The sequence below is a fragment of the Tachypleus tridentatus genome, chromosome 9 (assembly GCF_004210375.1).
Source record: "Tachypleus tridentatus isolate NWPU-2018 chromosome 9, ASM421037v1, whole genome shotgun sequence".
NCBI lineage: Eukaryota > Metazoa > Arthropoda > Merostomata > Xiphosura > Limulidae > Tachypleus > Tachypleus tridentatus.
In genome coordinates this window covers 77,100,872-77,122,970 of record NC_134833.1, presented here as the reverse complement: position 1 = coordinate 77,122,970, position 22,099 = coordinate 77,100,872, and the positions used below count along the sequence as shown (strand labels likewise).

The following is a 22,099-nucleotide window of genomic DNA, read 5'->3' as shown; positions in this document are numbered from 1 at the left end:
GCATTAGAGCGTGTATAAAATGTTTGTTTCTGGTTACGTCTAGGCAATGTGTACAACTGACAGACAGTTTTGTTTGCTTTCACCATTTTCTCTTGCCCATTTTCTGTTTCTAGGCGTTGTTTTGGGCTCCATACGATATCTTTTTTTTTTCTGCATATCTCGAAATCAAGAGAAGCGATAAAAAACTCCTATTGTGTCTTATTTTTTTGTATGCAACGTGTTATTATTCGTAGCTAATTTCATTTTCTTAGAACCAATAAAATCTTTTATTTCTTTACCTTATGTTTATCAACAAGATAAAACACATATTCTTACAGAATCTGCTAATCCTAATACTTTTCTCACAAGTTATCAATTTGAGAAACTTTTCCAAAGCGATATAAAATAGGATATACATTGTATATTTTCGATGTATTTTCGGTTATGGCGAAGTATGTTTTATAACTTAATTGTAGTGTATGTTCATTATATACGCCCATTTAGAAGGCGCTTTTTCTCCACGGCGTTACTTTCTAAATAATTTTTAAAAGTTGTATCTATATATAATATCAGTGAAATATCCATGTAAAATAAAATATATTTTCAGATGAGGTCATAGCATTGAATATATAATAAAAAGTTAACACTTTCATGTACTTCAGTACTTACAAAATACAGTTTGTAACCATAGGGTGTACCAGATCAATCGCTTACAGACCCATCCTTGGAACACATTTTAATGTTTCTTTACAATAAACTCACTTTAACAGCTCCGATACCGCTGTGAAGAAACATTCGCGTTTGATGTCAAAAAGGTTCTGATAAGATATCGACAGTCGTTATCTGTTTTTTGATCTCGTTTAAAGTACATCTTTTTTTTCCTTTTTTTTCAAAATAAACATAATGAAATGCGATTACGTGGATAGTGGCTTCGGATCGTGTGATTCGCAATTAAACGTCTCAAGACATGGATTTATTGAATTTGTTTATCATAAAGTCATGGTGCCGCTGTATGAATACTATGAATATTGTAAAGTTAATATATATACGTATCTAATTATTTGACTTTGTTGTTGGTACAATTATTGTCTAAAACAATGTACACATGGTCTTTATTACTTATCTACAGTTGAACTTATTTGTGTATTTTATATGTAGTTATAGAATAAACACATTACTGAATTCTCGTTTGTTTGTTGTTGAGCACAATGGGCTATCTGTTCTGTATCTACCAGGGGTATCGATACCCGGGTTTTAGAGTTTTGAGTCTTCATATATACCGCTGAGTCACTGTGGGACTTTGAATTTGTAGCTACTGCGACTATTAGGTGAAAAGTATTTGGTAATCGATGTGGCCTCTAGTTCTTTTCGTGTTGTTAGTCATTACCTTTAAATTATAATGATTTTCTGGTGGGTTTGATAGCGTGTACGACTTTTTCTACAGAGTCTACTCAGTTGTCAAAAGGTCATGCCATTAAACTGACAGTTTTGATTGACTACGAGTTTAATTGGCAAGAAGAATAGAATTTTTAAATTCTTGCGAATTCGTTTGGTAATAATTCAGAGTTCACGGAGTAGACGCTACAAAAACGGTTCCTGTTGAACATGAAATAAGTTTAATTCGTGGTAAAAGTAAAAGATTACAAAAACAAACAAACAAAACGTAAACATAAGAATAGAAAGTGTAATATTATTTCGAAGCGCTTAAGTATAGAGGTATAACACTTTTCAATCTTTTAAATAGACTGGCATTGACTTTGTATTATTTGTCTCAAAGCATTCTTTAACAAAATTAATTTTTGGTGCCTGCTTGTAGAATCCAGTGAAAATATATTTATACCAAATTAGAAACCTCGAAAAAAACCGGAAATTTATCACTGAGTGATAAAGCATGTTTTCTACTTTCTGAATCATTCTGAAAGTACAGTCCAGTGACTAGTCGTTACTAACAGAAAAATAGTAATAATAACATCACCGGAATATTCTCGATAGTGACAAAAAAAGAACCAATAAAAAACAACGCTCGAATCTGTGACATATAGGTTTTACTTGAGGTCTCTCCAAACAATCCAGTATGCTACCTAAGATAAAAAATGTAATTCTCATAGTGATGATACGTTATGAACGACAACGTATGCTGCTCGAAAGTAATTTTTTCCTCATCAATAGTGACTGAATAGATCAATATTTGTTTTTTTTCTTCCGCTGTTAGAAACTTAAGAAGGCATTAGTCGTGTAACCCAAGATGGTTGCTATACAGGATAAAACAAAATTTGTTGAATTGCATTTTAAACATTTTATCGACAATATAATCAAATGTAAGTTTAAAATATTTATCCATTGTAGCCGTTTATTTTTCACTATCGTAATATTTATTTTCTTTCTTTATTTATATTTACTTTTAAAAGACTGTTTTATCTCAGCTGGTTACTTTTACGTTGACTAAGTCAGCTTATATGAGTTAAATGGACTGCTTCTCTTATTACGTTTCTAAAACCAGGCCCTGAACAAAATTCACTGTATTCCTGATATGCTGCTAATGTCTTAAGCTTTTTAATTAGTTTCTTTCCGTTATCTTTCTATAAAAATGCCTTGAAAGCCAAGTCCACTGAACTTCTATTGAACTCACTAATTGTGTGATGCAAATTATATCCACTCTATTTCTCACTGTATTACTGAAACAGTGTCTTCGTGCCCGCTGATCACGCACTGAAGAGTCTCTAAGCAATATCAGTCATTATCTTTTTAGCTGGTTAAGTCGCTAGAGGTGTTCATCTTATAAGCCGTATCACTGCATTGGCGACCAAATTATTGAACCTTATCCAGTAAAGAGCATCCACTATATATCGTTCAGCTGGCCAGATTTCTGGAACTTTATCTTGTGAGCAATATCCACTATGTGTCGTTTTGTTGGCAAAATTGTTGGAATTTTATCTAGTGAACTTTATCTACTCCCCTTTTGCTGACATCATTTGTGGTTTTGAATAAATACATAATTTTGCTGTTCCATCGTCCACGGTAATTTTTGTTTCGTAAATATTACTTAAGTGTGTTTCGTAATTTAATGATTACATTGAACTGTTTTATTAAATTTCTCATATCTTTAACAATAAGAGTGACGTATAAAAATATGGAAATCACAATTCAAGAAAGAAACAAAACAACAACTGTATAATATTAGGCAATATTTTATATTTATTGAACGTTTTGCTTTATATATATATTAACGTTTTAAGCCATGTTGTGTCTTTGTGGGGTTTTGCACTATCGTTTTAATCCTCAGAATTCCTATTTAAATAAAAATAGTAATTTTATTTTAAACGTGAACAGAAGCTAACTGAATGAAAGAGTACGAATCTTTTACCTTACAATCATGTTTTTATTGATTACTAGGTAATTAGAATTAGAATTTTAACTTGAACCTTATAAAGCTGAACGGCCAGGTTAGTGATCTCTAGGATTCAGATATGCTAGTTATTCATTCTTACAGGGAAATCAACCAATCACCAACACTAAACATCTCAGTGACTTTGTCTAGCTTTTTGAACTGAAGAACGGAGGTCACTGTTATTTCTATGACGCATTCATAAATGCAAATGCGGGCGTGATTAGCAGCATCACGTCACGTCACTTTGTTTGCTTACCTATTATTAAAAATGTGCCCACTATAGTGTGCACTCATTAGGTTCTATTGTAACTAAGGGGACTCTCCAGTATAGTGTGCGTTGCTTACATGCTATTTAACTAAGGGGTTGTCTAGCATAGTGCACATTCCTTAAGTACTATTGTAACTAAGGGGCTGTCTGGTATAGCGTACGTTGCTTACATGTTATTTAACTAAAGAGTTGCCCAACATATTGTGCACTTCTTACATGTTATTCTAAATAAGTAATGTGTTCGGTATAGCATACATTTTTTTCTGTGAAGGACGAAACCGTCCGGCTACGGACAATAATTTTTAAATCGAGGACCGACGATTCTAAACAATCTCTTGAGATCGCTTATCGAATATTCTGAGGATGTGGTCAGTGGATTACTTCTTTCGCCATTTGTGCCTTTTTTTTCCTTATTATTTTATTCTAAAGAAAGTACGCAATATAATATGCGTCATGATTTTACACAAAGTACACCAATGGGAGATTTTAGACACATGCAACCTGTGCATCCAGAGTTAAGACTCAATTACTTTGCGTCTTTGAATAATCTTGGCAAAAAATTAAAATTAACCCTTAGAGTAGTACAAGGTGAATTATTTGTCAGTATTACCTGTAAACAGCACATTTATAAATTAAAAAAAAACCGCTACTCCCAAATTAAAGTTTTATATTTGATAAGACACTATTATCCCTTGAGAATTTAAATATCCAGATATTGTTCCTCACTTGCTACCTAGAACGTCAAATCTTCAACTAGACTAAATATCCACATTATAGTGTACACAGTAATTTTAAATTTGATACTTACTGGCTTCGAATAAATGCCTTTAAACATGCAAAAAATGTTATATTCTACAATTTGTGGGAGGTACTGAATATATATCTTTACACCAGCAAAAACAATAATGTTTTCACGATATGGATAACGATGAATAGGATATATTTATCGAAAACTAAAGTAAAAAATACTTTATGAAATAATTTTGTTAAAATTTATTGTAATTCATTACTCAAATAATTAGACTTTTTCACTAATTCTTAAAATCAGCAGAAACGTTTCTCTACTGGTGACTGTCAGTGGTAATTATTAATCATAATATACCTACCTAATTCTAAAAAATTGCAAAATAAAGTAACATTTTCTAAACATTTTCATCTCCACATATTGCACCATTTTTCTTATCCTGTCTTCGTTTTGTTTCATAGATTCTTGAGCCTGTCATCATTCTTATCTTCTTCCTTGCTTTCTCCTTTCATTAACATCTTTACTGATTACCCTTTACTGATCTTCACGTTTTGACTGGTTTTCTTTATATTTTCTTCTTATAAGTTTAAAACATACCTTAATAAAGTCTTTAAGTAATCAGTATTTTAACTCTGAATCAATATTATCAATATGTTGATATTTAAAAACTCTTCTGTAGTTTTGGTTACATACATAGATACTGACATACATGTTACGTCCATTTTATTAAGATAATATGTATCTATTGTAATCAGCGGTATGTCTCCGGATTTACAACGCTAAAATCAGGGGTTCGATTCCCCTCGGTGGGCTGAGCAGATAACCCTTTGTGGCTTTGCTATAAGAAAAAACAAACAAACAAACAAACAAACAATCTATTGTAATGACGTTATGTGCATTTTAGACAAATTTGTATACTTTTTCTTATAATCAAAAGTATACTTGTTTTTTGTTATGGTAAATTGCCTATATGTTGACGTAATTACAATTATTAATTAATTAATAGCTTTGTAAATTTAAGCGAATTAATAACTTCCTTTGATAATCTGTCGCGGAAGCATTTTGGGAATCCGTGATTGAGTAGAAAAAAACACATCGCCAAAACTTATTTGCTGCAATGAATATTGCGAATACATTAAACGCAATACAGTCAGCACTTGTGTATCTAACAACTAAAAGTAAAATAAAATAGAGGCGAGGGGATTCGCGATCTATGATAGAAATTTTGACAAACACTGTTCTAAGTAATAAAGTAATAATAGTTTAGATGTGTTACGTCACATCTTTCGATGGTGTTGCTTTTAGTCAGTGTCATGATTTGTGTTTGTTTATTTTGAATTTCACGTGACGTTAGCCGTCTCTAACTAAGCAGTGTAAGATTAGAGGGAAGGCAACTAGTCATCTCTGGCTACTACTTTACAAAAGAATAATGGGATTGACCGTCACATTATAACGTTTCCATGGCTGAAAGGGCGAGCATATTTGGTGTGACGGGGGTTCGAGTCCGCGACCATCAAATTGCGAGTGGAGCACCCTAGTTATCTGGTCATGCCGGGCCCATAATTTGTGAGATAGGTGAAGAAATATTGGGTAATATATTACAGTATAATGGCTATTGACTTTATGATAAAGAAACATTTACTGATTATCTGTTTAGTAGAAAGTTAAACATGTTAAAAAACAACTAAGAAATGAGAAAAAAACAGAGATCTCAAGAATATGAAAATATGTTAGCTATGAATTTTAATTTATTGCAATGTAATAGACATTATAAACTTCAAAATAGTTATAAGGAAGATACAAAATAATTTTACAAAATCAGTCTTGTTATCATTTTGAATATCCTAGTTTTCGGGATCAATGTTGTTGTTGTTGTATTGGAATTAAGCACGAAGCTACACAATGGGCTATCTGTGCTCTGGCCACCACGGGTATCGAAACCCGGTTTTTAGCGGTGTAAGTCCGCAAACTTACCGCTGAGCCACTGGGGGGCATTTCGGGATCAAAAATTTCTTTAAAGTTATTAATAATTTTATCGCTTGGTTGTATTATTTGTGGCCCGGCATGGCCAAGCGTGTTAAGGCGTGCGACTCGTAATCTGAGGGTAGCGGGTTCGCATCCCCATCGCGCCAAACATGCTCGCCTTTTAAGCCGTGGGGGCGTTATAATGTGATAGTCAATCCCACTATTCGTTAGTAAAAAAGTAGCCCAAGAGTTGGCGGTGGGTGGCGATGACTAGCTGCCTTCCCTCTAGTCTTACACTGCTTAGTTAGGGACGGCTAGCACAGATAGCCCTCGAGTAGCTTTGTGCGAAATTCAAAAACAAACAAGCATGTTCATTTTATGCTACGTAAATGAGGTGTTTATAAAAGAACCAGGAATTCAAACTAAATGGATGAAATAAATATTTATTTGTAGAGAAAGAAAAAAGCTTTAAAGTATTTATTAGAACATATGAATAAGCTAAGTGGTTATTTAAACAATATTGTATCTTTAACCAATCGAAATAATCCAGTGGCTATATAAACAGACATTAGTAATGTTCAGTGATATGCTAACTTACAATTTATACTACACGAAAGACTAAGAATTATTATAATATTTAAATAACAAATATGCTAAGGAACTAAGAATGCAATAATTTAAACTCATTATATGTCTTTAAGTTCCAAAAGGTTGACATTTGGAACCTATTTTAGAAACTACTCAAATCTGTTTAAAGAAAGGTCTTTATAGCGATAAAATGATATGGACTGCCATAGATGCTGTAATAATATATTACAGCTAACAGGAAAGAAAATGTGTTGTGTTTAAACCAAAAATTATTTTGGACATATAAAAAAATACTGTTTAAAAAGTTGAGATAAATTGTTTTTTAAAGTGTATAAGATATTGAGATTCACTAGGTTTACGCGTTACGAAAACTGTGGTGAAGGCGTTATAATCTCCTGTGTGTGAAGATAAACTCTATGGGAATTGCTTTTAACACATGTATGTGTGTAACGTATAGCAGAAGATTACACAAACTTTTGATTGTGTATGCGTATCATTTACAGAAAAAAATTACACAAGGTTTTTTGTGTGTACGTTTAAACTTCTTGTTTAGAATTGCAAGTATAAATGTGTTTTTGTTTGAGCGGAATCTTTAAGCAAAATGTAGTTGTTTTTCTAACTTATCTAAAAACATGGAATTATCTTCGGAATGATTAGATTATAAGGAATCAGATAGACATCAACACACTAATTACGACCGAATGATGGCTAGTTCAGAGAACACCGGTACCTGTAGTAATGCAAAATGGGGGGGAAAAAAAAAGACCATTTGTTTTCCAAAGAAAGAAAAGCTACAGTAGAATTGTATGTTTAAGATTTTTATGTAATGTTTCTTAAATTTGCATTATTAGTGATGTCAATATTATTGGTAAAATGTTTACCAACGCCATTATTACCGGATTCCGTGGATGATATGCAAATATGAATGAGCGTTAAACTTTAATTTATTTACTCAACAGTGGTCCTCGTGACTGGAGCAACTGGGTTTATCAGCAGTCACGTGATCAAGCTACTTCAGGAGGACGGCTACAAAGTCCGAGGGACCGTCAGAAGTTTGCAGAATGAAGAACAATTGAAACCCATCAAAGAACTCTGTCCAGATGCTCCACAAAAGATAGAACTTGTAGAAGCTGATTTGACAAAAGACGAAGGATGGAATGAGTGAGTTCAAATTTCTTTTCTTACTTTAATTGGTAATTGAATGATTCAATTTACTATTAAGTATTAAAGATATTAATTATTAACTATGTCATGTAGTGTCATATAGGTTTCATGGTTACAATGAATAAAGCTGACGATAGTGCAAAATAACGGAATAGTTATGAAAATGGGGAAGGAGATAGAAGGATAAGAGAAGATGACGAGAAAATAAAAGAAGAGAAATATAAACTCGAGATTAAATAGAAAATAGTTAGAAAATACAACAAAGAAATAACTAAACAAAATTTATCAATAGAAAAGATGTGAAAAAAGTAAGTTACTATAAACGGTCTTACTACGATAATGTGCCATAACGATAAGATAAAAATACAGTAAAAAAAAAAGAGAATTTAGTACGGAGTATCTGCTGAGGATAGTGTATAATACGATACCAAATAGCAAATGAGTATGGAGTATAAATTGGAATGAATAACATTTGTATAAAGTATAATATCCTCTCTCATTGAATGATGATAGTACAGAACGTAATATCAAGTAACTGAGGCATGCAAAGATGAGTTATTTGTAGTACAAATAATAATTCTAAATGAGTAAGTAAATAACTTGAAAACAAATTATGATATCAAGTGCCTAATGATCGTGAAGTGCGTGATATCAGAGTAGTGAGATTAATAATAGTCTAGAGTAATAATATATACGTTTGTGTAGAGAGAGATAACAAAGTATACAATACTGATTGAATTAAATTTATAAAAAAATCATAACGAATTATTGCAGGTTATATGAAGTATATAGCCAATAACTTGAGAATACTGTAAAATGTAACGTCTAGTGACTGAATACGTAGTTAAGCTTCTGCCCACCATGAGTAGTGAAACCCGGTTTCTAACATGAGAATGTAAAAAATAAATCATTATAACATAGCCTAATAATGAAAAGTATAGCTATAGAAATGACGGATAACAACATATGTAATGAAATTTCGGTATATATACGTTCCACCTTCCTCATATTCCTACACTAAATATCTAACAAATGTCTTGGATATTATATTGAGGGTAAATATACATTCACTCCGTACACTATAAAAAACAATAAATGAGACTGGTGGCACACACAAGGTTCAAGGAACGGTAAATAAAGAGAAACTTGGTATAATACGAAATGGCTCTACTCAGTACAAGCACAATTTAATCACCTGAGTAAAGTTCACTGACCGGCTATTTGTTAGAATATACTTTTAGAACATGGCGCTTTTTTAATAGTTAGCATTAATTAACGTGAGTGATAAATAAACAAAAATTTGAAGGACTTTTTTTAACCAAAAAAGAAAGTTTTACATCACATTGGTATCTTACTACTAGTTTATTGGGGACAGCTTTTAGAATTAGTCAGTCTTAATGAATAGTTTTCTGGAATATTTATTTGCGCAATATTTATGTGGATTGTTAAATTAGGGCTAACAAAAGAACATCTCAAGGTTAAAGACTGGCAACTTAGGAAGCTCGAAATGTATAATGGAAAAATATCTAGCTGGAAGGAAAATAAAAACCGAATGACCATTTAGTCTATTATAAACTCAACTGTGGGAAAGCTTAGTGACAATAAAATAAAAATTTCATAAACTTAGTTTTATTCCAATCCTGAAAAGTACGTTATACTGGCAGCATGGCCTCTAATATCTGATAAAAGAAAAGCAAATACGATGTATTTTCACTTTCTTGAAGCATCCAACCTACCATCACCAAAGATAAAAACAACTTAAATAAGAAGAGTGTTAAGCTGTTGGAGTTTTTAAAAAAGGACTACCAAGCCTTACGGAGTTATAAAAAAATAATATAAGGATGTATGGAGTTAAAAAGAAAGGACACCAAGTTGTACAAAGTCATAAAATTGGAGGAAAAATAAGAATAACAAACTGTACAGAATTTCAAAAGGAACTTTCAAGATGAACATAGTTGAAAAAGAATAGCCGAACTAAAATATTATTATTATATTGCCTGCCAATAAGGCATATTCTGCTTTTTATTTTAATTCTAGAATTACCTTAAGTAGTCCATAATAAACGTTTCTAAACACATTTTTCTGAACTATTTATGCACTGAATTTTTTATTGGTCTATTGCTTTGTTCATTACTGGGTCTCTAATAATATATGAAATGTACAAATAAATATAAACAAAAATTATTCAGGCTATAATTAATCCAATCAATTATTTCTGAAAATACCGATGTATTTTACATAGAAAATTGGTTACTTCACAATAATAAATGGGCAGAAAATCAGCTAAATAAGAAGTTTTGAAATATAACAAACGAAAACAAAATAAACGTGGAACAGTATTTACCACTTTCAGCACACGACACATCTTATTTACCACTCCACGATGTGCCAGAAACACCGACTTCATTGTGTTCCTTAGCGCTGTACCGGACCCAACACATGCTCGTCGACGTATTAGTTAATGTCATTAGACAGCTAACTACCCTTTAAGCATTCTAAAACCTTTGTGTTCTGATCCTGAACATTTGGAGAAAAACTCGCAAGAATTAGAGGCCATCTTATCTGAACAAAGAAAATCCAATAACGTCACTGTATCATGCATTCGTTAAATATTTACCTTGGAATTGTATTATTTCCACTAAAAAGTCGGTTTTAAGAAATGATTGAAGACGCACCAGTGAGATCACTTTTATTGCCTTGCCATAGCAGAAATTTCTATATATCACTTTGAACACGCAGATCTACCAAATATGTCTTCACCAACTACGTATATAAAGGAGATTCTACGAAGATACATCTTTTTTGTGTGGTGTAATAAGAGGGAAAAATAAAATAAAAAAAAGTATCGTGAACATTTGAGCTGTCGGTTTACAGAATGTTTACTGTGGAACTTGTGATTCTCACTACTTTTTCTCACCTCTATGCTTTGCTTCACACAGAATTTTTCACCAGAACTTAATTATAGCAGTTTGTTGTATAAAAACTCGTTCTAATATTTAACTTTCCTTCTATTTTTTGTCAGTATGTTTCTTTTTTATCTGAAAGATATTTTATGCACACGATGGGTTAAACGGTCAGATCACGAACGCTATAATCTAAACAAAGCATCATTGAATTATAAATTGCATTCAAAAAGAAAGGCAACCAGACAGTACCATTATCAGCCTGAATTAGGTGCTCTTTACCGAATAGCAAAATTGTCTATAACTCTTATAATATACCTACAGTTGAAAGTACGAAGAGGGCCTAATAGCACCATGTCTCGAACTCCAGGCTCTCAGATCTTCAGTTCGCTAAATAATAGGTCATTTTCTGTCAAACCTGGATTATAAAAATGCTCATAACCTAGAGTTATAAATAATTAATCTGCAGCTTACATATGTAGGCTTAAAGAATATAAAAAAGAGACTGATAAGTTTTAGAGAAGTCTTGAAGGTTATTATGAGTTTAATACAATAACAAAGTACGTTTCAACAAGGTTTTATCGTCATAAACTATTGCCGAAACGTTATACATTTGTTACCGTATTAAACGAGCATTAAAATATTCTTCGCCATCAATTCAAGGTGTCTGTAAATTTTATTAGCCTCAAAGTAGGTTTTATCAAAATAGAAATGCATTAAGAACTGTGTTACGAACATACTGATTGTTGCTTAGAAAAACACCAGAATGTAAACTTAAGTAATGTAGACATATTAAATCGTATTCCAACACTATGCCTTACACATCTTAAATTGTAATTTCAAACGTATTGTGTTTCTATAAATTAATATCGTAAATTGTTGTAAAAACAAATTTAAATTCACTACTAATCACTTTTGCCTTTGGTGGTAACGTTGTCGTGGTTAAATAATCCTTAACTAATATTTCAATACATTCGAAGGAGTTTTGTTTACATTTCATAGCATGACTATGAGAGAAAACTTTAATTTATCTATTCTGAATGAAATAATTTGAGCTAAACTTCGGCGTATTTTCGCGCTCTATAATTTCTTAGGAAGGTTTCAAGTACCCGAAGAACAGTAGCTGGATTGAATGAGGTACAAAAGCATACATTAGTTACCATTTTATGTTTGTGTTCTTAAAGTGATTTAAGTATACATTTCTTCTCTTACGGCTTCAGATAAGGGAGCTGAAAGTTCATAAAAAAGTAAGTTTATTACGAGTTGTAATGAACTGTTCTTTTAATTCAATTAAATACTATTTCTAGAATACCAGAGCATTATATAGAATGTGACGAGAAGTTTCAACCAACAAAACAGGTCAAGATAATTAATATAGAGACACATTTTGCTGCGCAGATAGCCCTTGTGTAGCTTTGGGCAGAAAAACTATGTGGTCCTGTTAAAGGACTCAGCACATTCTGTAGCTTAGTTGTATTTGAAATGACGTTTCTTAGATGTTATTTAGTCAGAGTGTAGTGAAGATTAATTATTTTTCTATTGTTCTAATACCTACGTAGATCATAATTCAAAATTAGCGTGAAAACATATCATTTGCTCCTAAACATGTACTATTATATCGCAAACGATGTTTCAGATGCATGGCAATCCAAGTTTTCATATACACAAGTTAAATCATGTTGTCTTTCAGTAAGTCAGTAAAAATTAAACTAATGTCACAGTGCTATCAGTATAGTGAATAAAATAAATTGTAGGTCCAGAACAGATGAGAGAATAACTTATTCGAATATATGCCAATCGATATGACATACCAGCTGAATCAGAGATTTGTCGATTAATTACTGGATTTGCAGGGAAACATAAAATCGGGCACAACAGTATCGTTATTTTCAAAGAGGATGATTGGAATCATATATATAATAAAACATTAGCTCCGACATTTTGTGGAATTAACAGCACAGTAAAGTCTAAATATGAGGTGTTGAAACAGATGCACAATGTAGAATGGAATTACTTCCTTAGCAATTCTCAAATTAAAAATGCCAGTTCTGCAGTGAAGAGTATAATGCCTATCATGATACCACCAATATTCTCATTACGATACTACCAATATTCTTATTACGATACCGCCAATATTCTCATTACGATACCGCCAATATTCTCATTATGATACCATTAATATTCTCATTACGATACCATTAATATTCTCATTATGATATGCGATATTCTCATTACTATTTAGTTCTTTCTTTTCTTTCCCTTTTTACAATTTGTGTTGAACTTTATTTATCGAGGTCTAACGAAGTAACCCTAAATCACCGGTTTCCGGAACGACCCCCTTGTTGACCATCTTAGGCTCGGTACCAATAGATGCTGGACTGACTCGTGTGGCTTGTGTTAATATATTGTGATTGTTGTTGTTCATGCGTTAATACTGTTTATTACTTCTTTGTAACATATAATGATTGTTCTCATTCATATTGTAATGCTACTGTTTTTAAAATACTATGATTTTCATCGAACTTTAAAGCTTTGAGAGTTAGACAGTCTGATCAACATTTTATTGATATCAATCAAATATTAAAAAAAACAAAACATATTAATTCTTAATTTAACAAACAATATTTTCTTACATCCTATGCACACGATCAATAGATCTTGTTTGTTTGTTTTGAATTTTCGCACAAAGCTACTCGAGGGCTATCTGTGCTAGCCGTCCCTAATTTTGCAGTGTAAGACTAGAGGGAAGGCAGCTAGTCATCACCACCCACCGCCAACTCTTGGGCTACTCTTTTGTCAACGAAAAGTGGGATTGACCGTCACATTATAACGCCCCCACGGCTGGGAGGGCGAGCATGTTTAGCGCGACGCGGATGCGAACACGCGACCCTCAGATTACGAGCGCATGCCTTATCGCGTTCGGCCAGGCCGGGCCCAATAGATCTTTCACTAAATGAACTTTAAATGTATAAAGTACGAAACTTTTAAAATAAGCATATTCTCTGAAAAAGTAGGTTTCTGATGTGGAGCAATATTAAATCTACACTAATTATACACTAAAGAATCTAAAAAAAGATAAAAAAATACTTAGATTCAGATCAAATACAGGAAGAGTTTTGAAATGTTTATAGCTGTACATTAGTATTTTATAATGAGGCATGCTTTATATTAAAGCATGAGTATCCTATAATTTCTAGGTTACCTTAAATTTCCATAAAATACATGTTTTACTCAGACTTTTACTTACAAATATTTGATACAAACTTTGTTAATTCTGGAACACGTACACAACGTCTGGAGATTTGCAAAACAAAGAACGAGTTGAATTGGTATCCATATCGGACGATAAGAAGGGGGAAAAAAAAAGACATGATGTTGGTTCAGTACCCAACAGTGGTTTGGTTCAGGGAAGACACGTAAATTCATCATCAGGAGGACGTGAGACAACTTTACCATAATAAAAATTGAGTAAGTAGTTAATACAGATCAATCAGTGGGTTGAGAAGGGCATCAACTGACGAGTGGAGTGATCAAATATTGGTGTCGTGAGCTGAGAAGGAACGTTTCGTTCCTGGTTTTAACTTTGAGTATGGTTTCGTCCTCACATTACGAGATAGTAATTCAACACAGTTCTCTAGCTCTTGTTCATCTACCAGTGTGGGCAGATGATGATGCATCCCAGTAATGTTAAAATAAAATAAAAATATTTACCAGTAACTTTAAACTGAAGGTAGAGTCACAAAAGTGAAACGACTAAGTACCCACTGGTAAAATAGTAAAAACAAAAGGTAATATTTATAAAACTACCTCATATAACTCATGTAATGTCCTTTTCTGTCACTGATAAAACAGTTTCCTTCAACTTCTTCTTCCTTATAACTTATTGCAAAAGGAATGTAAAACTATTATTGATCTTTAAAAGCTATGGTTCAAACACCGAAAGCTGGCCGAATTTTGAAAACCAATGTCTCAAACTGCATAAAAATGAGTTAACTATAGAGATTTTTTACCCACATTTTCTTTAATTTGTCCATTGTCACTTGAAAGTAGAGGTGTGTAAAAAATAGCATTTCATATATTTCTTTTGTTTCCCACAATTCATTATTTCTCAATTTCCATAAATGAGTTTTTCTTTAGAGTGGGCTGAACAATGAGAAAGGAAATATTCTATGAAGTGCTATTTATATATGCAGTATAATACTTTTAAAGATGCGTTAGTAATTAGGGCGTGGACTGCGCATTATTCCGCCAAAAGGCGCCAAGGAAAAGAGGAAAGTGGTAAAGATAATGATGTCATTAGAAATGATGACGTCATATTGCCACAAAGTGTCACAAGAAAGCGCTAGTGTCATGTAGTTATGTCACCAAAGAACGATTGTTGTTAGACCACCAAGATCTGCGGATATGACGTCAAGACAATGAATTTTACGAAGTGGATCACATACCTCGACATGTAATCAAAGGCTAGGTTTAACATAATCGGTATGAAACGCTAATTTATTAATTCTATATTTAATCACACTTTCTGATAATTTATATGTAAATCTATATGCAAAAACGGCTCGTTTGGGCTGAGAAAACACTTTACATAGAAGAGCGAACAACGGTCGAAACGTTGTTTCGATTTTAACACGTTACTTAATAGTTTTATCTTACACGAGTTTTGTGGTCACTATACTTCCACATATGATTACGTCATCAATGGATAGATCTAATTATGTTATAGGTAAAAACCATTATTTTAACGACAGTTTTAATGTTCATAGGATTTTAACGACCTCGCTGTTTAACTTTCATAAGTCAACAACACAATTATTATAGCATGCATATTATCCATTATTTGAATGAAGTCATAAATTACGTTATAGTTTTCATTTATATACTTATTTGTATGCCTTACACGTGTTTAAAAAAGGTTTTCTTTGTTACCAAGTGTATACAGATTTCAATGTACATTTTACAAAGATGTTTCTATACTTCTGTAGAACAGCATGCAGGTTTTAGCATGTCTTATTGCCCGGCATGGCCAAGCGCGTTAAGGCGTGCGACTCGTAATCCGAGGGTCTCGGGTTCGCATTCCCGTCGCGCCAAACATGCTCGCCTTTTCAGCCGTGGGGGCGTTATAATGTCACGGTCAATCCCACTATTCGTTGGTAAAAGAGTAGCCCAAGAGTTGGCGGTGGGTGGTGATGACTAGCTGCCTTCCCTCTAGTCTTACACTGCAAAATTAGGGACGACTAGCACAGATAGCCCTCGAGTAGCTTTGTGCGAAATTCAAAAACAAACAAACAAACATGTCTTATTTTGTCTTACTGCTGGAACGTTTTACCATGCCATGTTTCTATATTTATTGAACAAGATAACCAATCACGTTTTTACGATTTAGTACGCGTTTGATACATCCTGAATATATTTTCCGTATTTTAATACATTTTTATATTTTGAAAAGGACACGAAAATCCTTATTTTAATGAGACAACTGGGTGGATTCAGCAGATAGCCCAATGTGGCTTTGCTATAAGAACACACACACACACTAGGGTTTTTGTATACCTGTCTGAATTTTAAAAGCCAGTAAACATAGATCTTTTACGTTACATGTTGATACAAAACACTAAATGTGTATTCACTACATTCTGTTTCTTAATATTTGATGGGACGTTTCATTTAGCATACAATTATTGTATACTTTATACTCAGTACTTTGGCCGACATACTGCAAACTGTCAGAAGCTCAAATTGCTTTAACTGAAACTGTTAAACTTATAAAGTAGTCAAAAATACGAACGAACTTAATTGATAGTATTTCAACCACGCTTTACAACAACAACAAACAGTTTACTATACTATTGTCAGTAAAATTAAATCGAACCAATCATGACCAGGTGGTTAGGGCACTCTACTCATAACTGTATGGACGTTATTATGTGTTGGTCATTCCCAGTATTCATTGGTAAAAGAGGAACCCAAGAGTTGGTGGTGGGTGGTGATGGCTAGTTGCCTTCCTTCTAGTCTTACACTGCTAAATAAGGGACGACCAGTGCAGATAGTCCTCGCGCAGCTTTGCACGAAATAAAAAAAACAACAACAAACAAACAAAGAGATCAAATTCTGCCTGACATTGGGTAAAAATTTCAGATAGGGTTAGTAGGAAAATATAGCTCAAGATATTTTTCAAAATGAAAGTTAGTTTGCATATGATCGATTCAGTTCTATTTTTAATATTGTATCTACTTAGACTTAAAAACGACATCAGCTTTACAGACATGTGAAAGGTATGAGATTTATGCTTTCGTTATACAGTACAACGAATTATGTGCTCGAATGGTAACAGAGTTATTTCCCGACAGTGTTAATAAATTCGTTCCCAAGTTCAAACACACAGTCTACAACAAACAGTCTAACTTGTATTTAAATAGTAACAACTTTCCAGTCACACGTTATATTTGTTCATTGAAGTTTCAGACTCAGAAAATGTAATTATTCAAAACTAATACATATTTTTAAGACAATGTTACGTTAACTTATAGTAACTTTTCAACTAAACACTAGTGCAAAATATAACTTTTTACACACAATACTATAGAAACCTAACTGCTTACCAAAGCATTAAACACATTTTTCATAAATGAACAGAATAAAAAAAGAGTTGGCAAGTTATAAATCAACTGATAATTTTTCAATTATTTTAAAACACATATTTCATCACGTTGATTTTGAAATTGTTACCATAACATTAGTTATCTTTCATTTACATGTTATAGATAGATAATCAAATATATAAAAATACTTACTTACAAATCAATGCTCTGTGATATTCTTATGTAAAACTCACTTCTCATCATACTAAAATACTATCTTTAGTACATGTAAGTAAAATCTCAGACTTAAGTATCACACATATTAAAACAATTGTTAGCAAAACCTCCAGATATACTAACATGGTATTTATTAAAACAACATAGTTTATAAAACACTGACTTACAGCCTAAGGTAATAAAACCTGCAGTATATACTTCTTTATATAAAGTTTCTTTATTTTACAAACTATACAAAAATATCATACATTTGAAATCTGTAACTAAACTGACTGTCACCGCGTGCTCAGCATTAGATTTTGACCCACACTTTTCACTCCCTTACAACTTAAAACTGAAATGTTATATTCAGTATACGTAAATAAACACTTGCCAAGTATCACACATACTGAAATATTGTGTTTACTGTCTATCATTTCAGGATACATTCTGCAACTAAAACAAACTGCTTGTTCACCATTTATTAACTGTGACAATGAAGAATGGATTTTGTATGACATTAACTTAACCATGAGCAAAAAAAAATTTATATATTCTAACACTTTATATAACAATAACGAAAACTAAATGTACATTCTCGAAATTCTCAAGCATTTGATGGTAAAATACAAAATTATTTCCTACTTCTAAATTACAACTTTCTGTTTTTGATATAGAACTCACATATTGGACATTAAATATACCTTTACAAATATAAAACATTAACATTTATACATAGCCTAACTTTTTGAAGGTGAATTTGTTTAGACACGTAAAGAAACAATAGTATCATCCATTCTACAATTTGGACAGTGTTCTTCAAATTTACCTGAGGGACAAAGTCCTCTGACATGCTGACAAATAACACAAACTGAAATATGTGTGAGTTACCAAGATTAAAATAATTTTCATACAAGTATGATACTTTTAAGCTTGTGTACAATACTTGTTGTACTTCCTACTCAATCAGGCTCTCTTATTGATCTTTGTTATTTAATCACATGTTGATCAACGATTGCTTCTTGAAGAAAATTCAATTCTATATCATGTTATGAAACCCAGAACTATTGTACATCATCTAATATACAACGATCCAGAACACTGACTCTTGTACGATATAAAGGAATGAGATTTGATTCAATTGCCACTGGTGACAGTTCGTGTAACTATGGCGTCTTAGTCGCTACCGGCCCGGCATGGCCAAGCGTGTTAGGGCGTGCGATTCGTATTCTGAGGGTCGCGGGTTCGCATCCCCGTCGCGCCAAACATGCTCGCACTCCCAGCCGTGGGGGCGTTATAATGTTACGGTCAATCCCAGTATTCGTTGGTAAAAACAGTAGCCCAAGAGTTGGCGGTGGGTGGTGATGACTAGGTGCCTTCCCTCTAGTCTTACACTGCTAAATTAGGGACGGCTGACACAGATAGCCCTCGAGTAGCTTTGTGCAAAATTCAAAAACAAACAAACAAACATCGTCGCTACCCTTTCTTCCTTTCCCCAAGGTTGATATTCGTGTAGCGACCTCTATTGGCAAAGCGCGTGGTTCTCTCTCTAACCACTTAACACTGGAGACTGGCGGAACAGTGAAGAAACCAACTAGGGTTAAAACTTGTTATGAAAATGAGTTAACTAAGAGGAATGTGGAAAGGAAGACATTTGAATTTATCGTTCTTGCGCTTTGAGCACATGTATGTACCGCGTTATTCGTTTTCATATATATACGTATATATGCCTTTCGTCCCATCACACCTGCTGTGCTAATATCATGACGGTACATGCTGGTGCTCGATGATAAAGGCGGGTCCATTTATATGTAAATGACTAATTTTTGAAGGAAGTCGATACAATATCTGTAATATATCCCTCATATCCAAAAGCACATTTTACACATTTCAAATAACTACTTACTGTTTCCTTTGTTAGTACTTTATTGTTCACTAGATTTTGGTGTTAAAACGGTCCTTATGGAGACTGTATCAGCTGTGTTAATATATAGAGTCTCTCTACGTTAATAATCCGATGTAGAAAACATTGGTTTATGAACTGATAGTCTTTCCATTCTCAAATTTAAAGAACAAATTGTCTAATCATGTTGTGTTTGTTTTGTTTTACTTAAAAATAAATATGAGGTACTTAATATATTTATTTATAGTGAAACTGATGGTGTATTGGATTAAAATGTGAACCTGTTATTTTTCTTCAGTTATCATGAAAGACAATAAGAGTAAAAAAATGTGCTGCTGATATTAAACCTTACATTTTATTATAGACGTTCGCCGTTTTTCAGTTACAAATGTTAACGAATTATTACAGTATTTAACCTGTAATAAAATTTACAGAAATGCGTCATATAAATTGTGTTTAAATTTCTTCCGTTTCTTTACTATATAATCACCAAGATAACTATGAAGCTTGTATATATCTTAAACCAACTCTTTCAGTACTATACCGTCATGTTGGTTGTAGGGCTGCGATGATTACGGACTTTTGTAACCGGTTAATCTTTGCCTCGTAACCGAACCGTAACCGGTTAATCGTGTAATCGTCACAGCCATAGTTGGTTGTTTCGTTTCTGCAATCTTGTGAATCGTGTAAGCTGTTAGTCTTTGTTACTTGGAAAAACAAACTGACAGCTTTTTGAAATATGATGAATTTAACAGTTGTTTTTAGCTGTTAGTGACAACATGAATTTTTTAAGACTGTCTATACCAGTGGTTCCCAACCAGGGGTGCGAGATAGCGTTCCAGGGGGTGCGATATAACATTTGTTTTGGCTACCTTTACCTTTATTCTTAAATAAATAATTACTATGAGAGATGAGAGAACATATTAAAATATTTTATGGGTGCAGGGCATAAAAAAAGTTGGGAACCACTGGTCTATACGTACAAAGTTTTAAATTTTCATTTATGTAAGAAACAATTCGTTTGTGCAAATCTACACTACGGTTTTATGTCAATGACAGTTCCTAATAACTTACTAATTGACTGTAAGAAAGGCAGGCAGGTAACAACACCCATCGCCAGTTCTTAGGCGATCATTGTCTCTGACCGAATAGTAGGATTTGACAGTCAATCTTATAACACACTCACGGCCTCAAATTGCGGAACATATTTTTGCGGCAATCTGTCGAGCGCGATAAACGCTAGGCCACATTTGACCTATCGATAGTAATAGTATTATGGTGTATAGAAATACAATAGAAATATGTTTAAAAATCAACCAATAAGGAAAGTTCATTATAATCCTGTACGGAAAACATTTGCACAAATGCAAATCAACGTACGTTCAAATGTATTATAAGAATAATAGATTCATAGCTTCGAACGCAAACTAATTGGCCACACTAGGTTCAAATTTATGCGTTTCACTATCAGATAACTGACTAATTAGTATAAAAATAATACAGAGCTAGCAAACATAAGAAACCATCAAAAACAGCACGGTATATTTAGATAAAATGTAATATTCATATTACATTTGATTATGTTCTGAAAATTAGTATATGATAAGTATAGAATGATTAGGTATTACAAATTCAAGAATGTGCTGAACTAAAGCCAGCTTTGTGATATTAAAACTCTGCAATACCATTGTTTCCTCAAATTGTAGGTTTGTTTTGTTTTCTGAATATCTTTGATTTGCTTAGATACGTTTTATACACGAATTTGTCCTTGAACTAAAATACTGGTCTCAGTTTCATTAGGTTAAAAATTAAAGTTTTTGTGTTTTAGAATAAAGCCACATGGGACTATCTGCTGTGTACACAGCGAGGGATTCAAATCCCGGATTTTAGCGTTGTGTGACAGAATTAAAGAGGATTTTTATAATTATAATATTTTTCTTAAATAACCACCTTCATTTATGTTTATTTTTGACTTAATGAATTTGTTAACTTTCAAGGTAAAACAAGTGCTTTAGGTACAAAGTCTGGGCTATTAACACAGAAAGAAGATACGGCTCATCGGACATTTCTTGTTCTCATGGATTCAGCTATATCCTTCTATAAAAAATTTGTTATTCACTATAATTTTTTATTTATTTACTTTTTGTTCAACCCATTTTTGTTTAATATCAGAAACTGGCTCCTACTTTAATAAAGCTAATTTGCTAATTATATTGTTACAATTATAAACAGTTATTTATTTATATATTTTACGTTTTAGTTCCATTACAGTACAATTTTGTTAAAATAGTAAAATAAATTCTCAGATTTTTTTTCCATTTTGTTTCCTATGTTCACTTTCTCGAATGAAGATGATTTCACTTATCAGGTTACTTTCCTGATATTCATTGTAATACTTA

At 32.7% G+C, this 22,099-nt stretch overlaps 1 protein-coding gene across 2 annotated transcripts in view; it reads left to right on the top strand.

Annotated features, from left to right (window-relative positions):
• The window catches only part of LOC143225542 (uncharacterized), a 65,540-nt gene that overhangs the window by 20,602 nt on the left and 22,839 nt on the right, over positions 1 to 22,099 (top strand). For both annotated transcript variants that reach the window (XM_076455179.1, XM_076455180.1), the window contains exon 2: positions 7,893 to 8,094. In XM_076455179.1, coding sequence (XP_076311294.1) covers positions 7,893 to 8,094 — 202 coding nt within the window. The remainder of the gene's footprint in view (positions 1 to 7,892; positions 8,095 to 22,099) is intronic.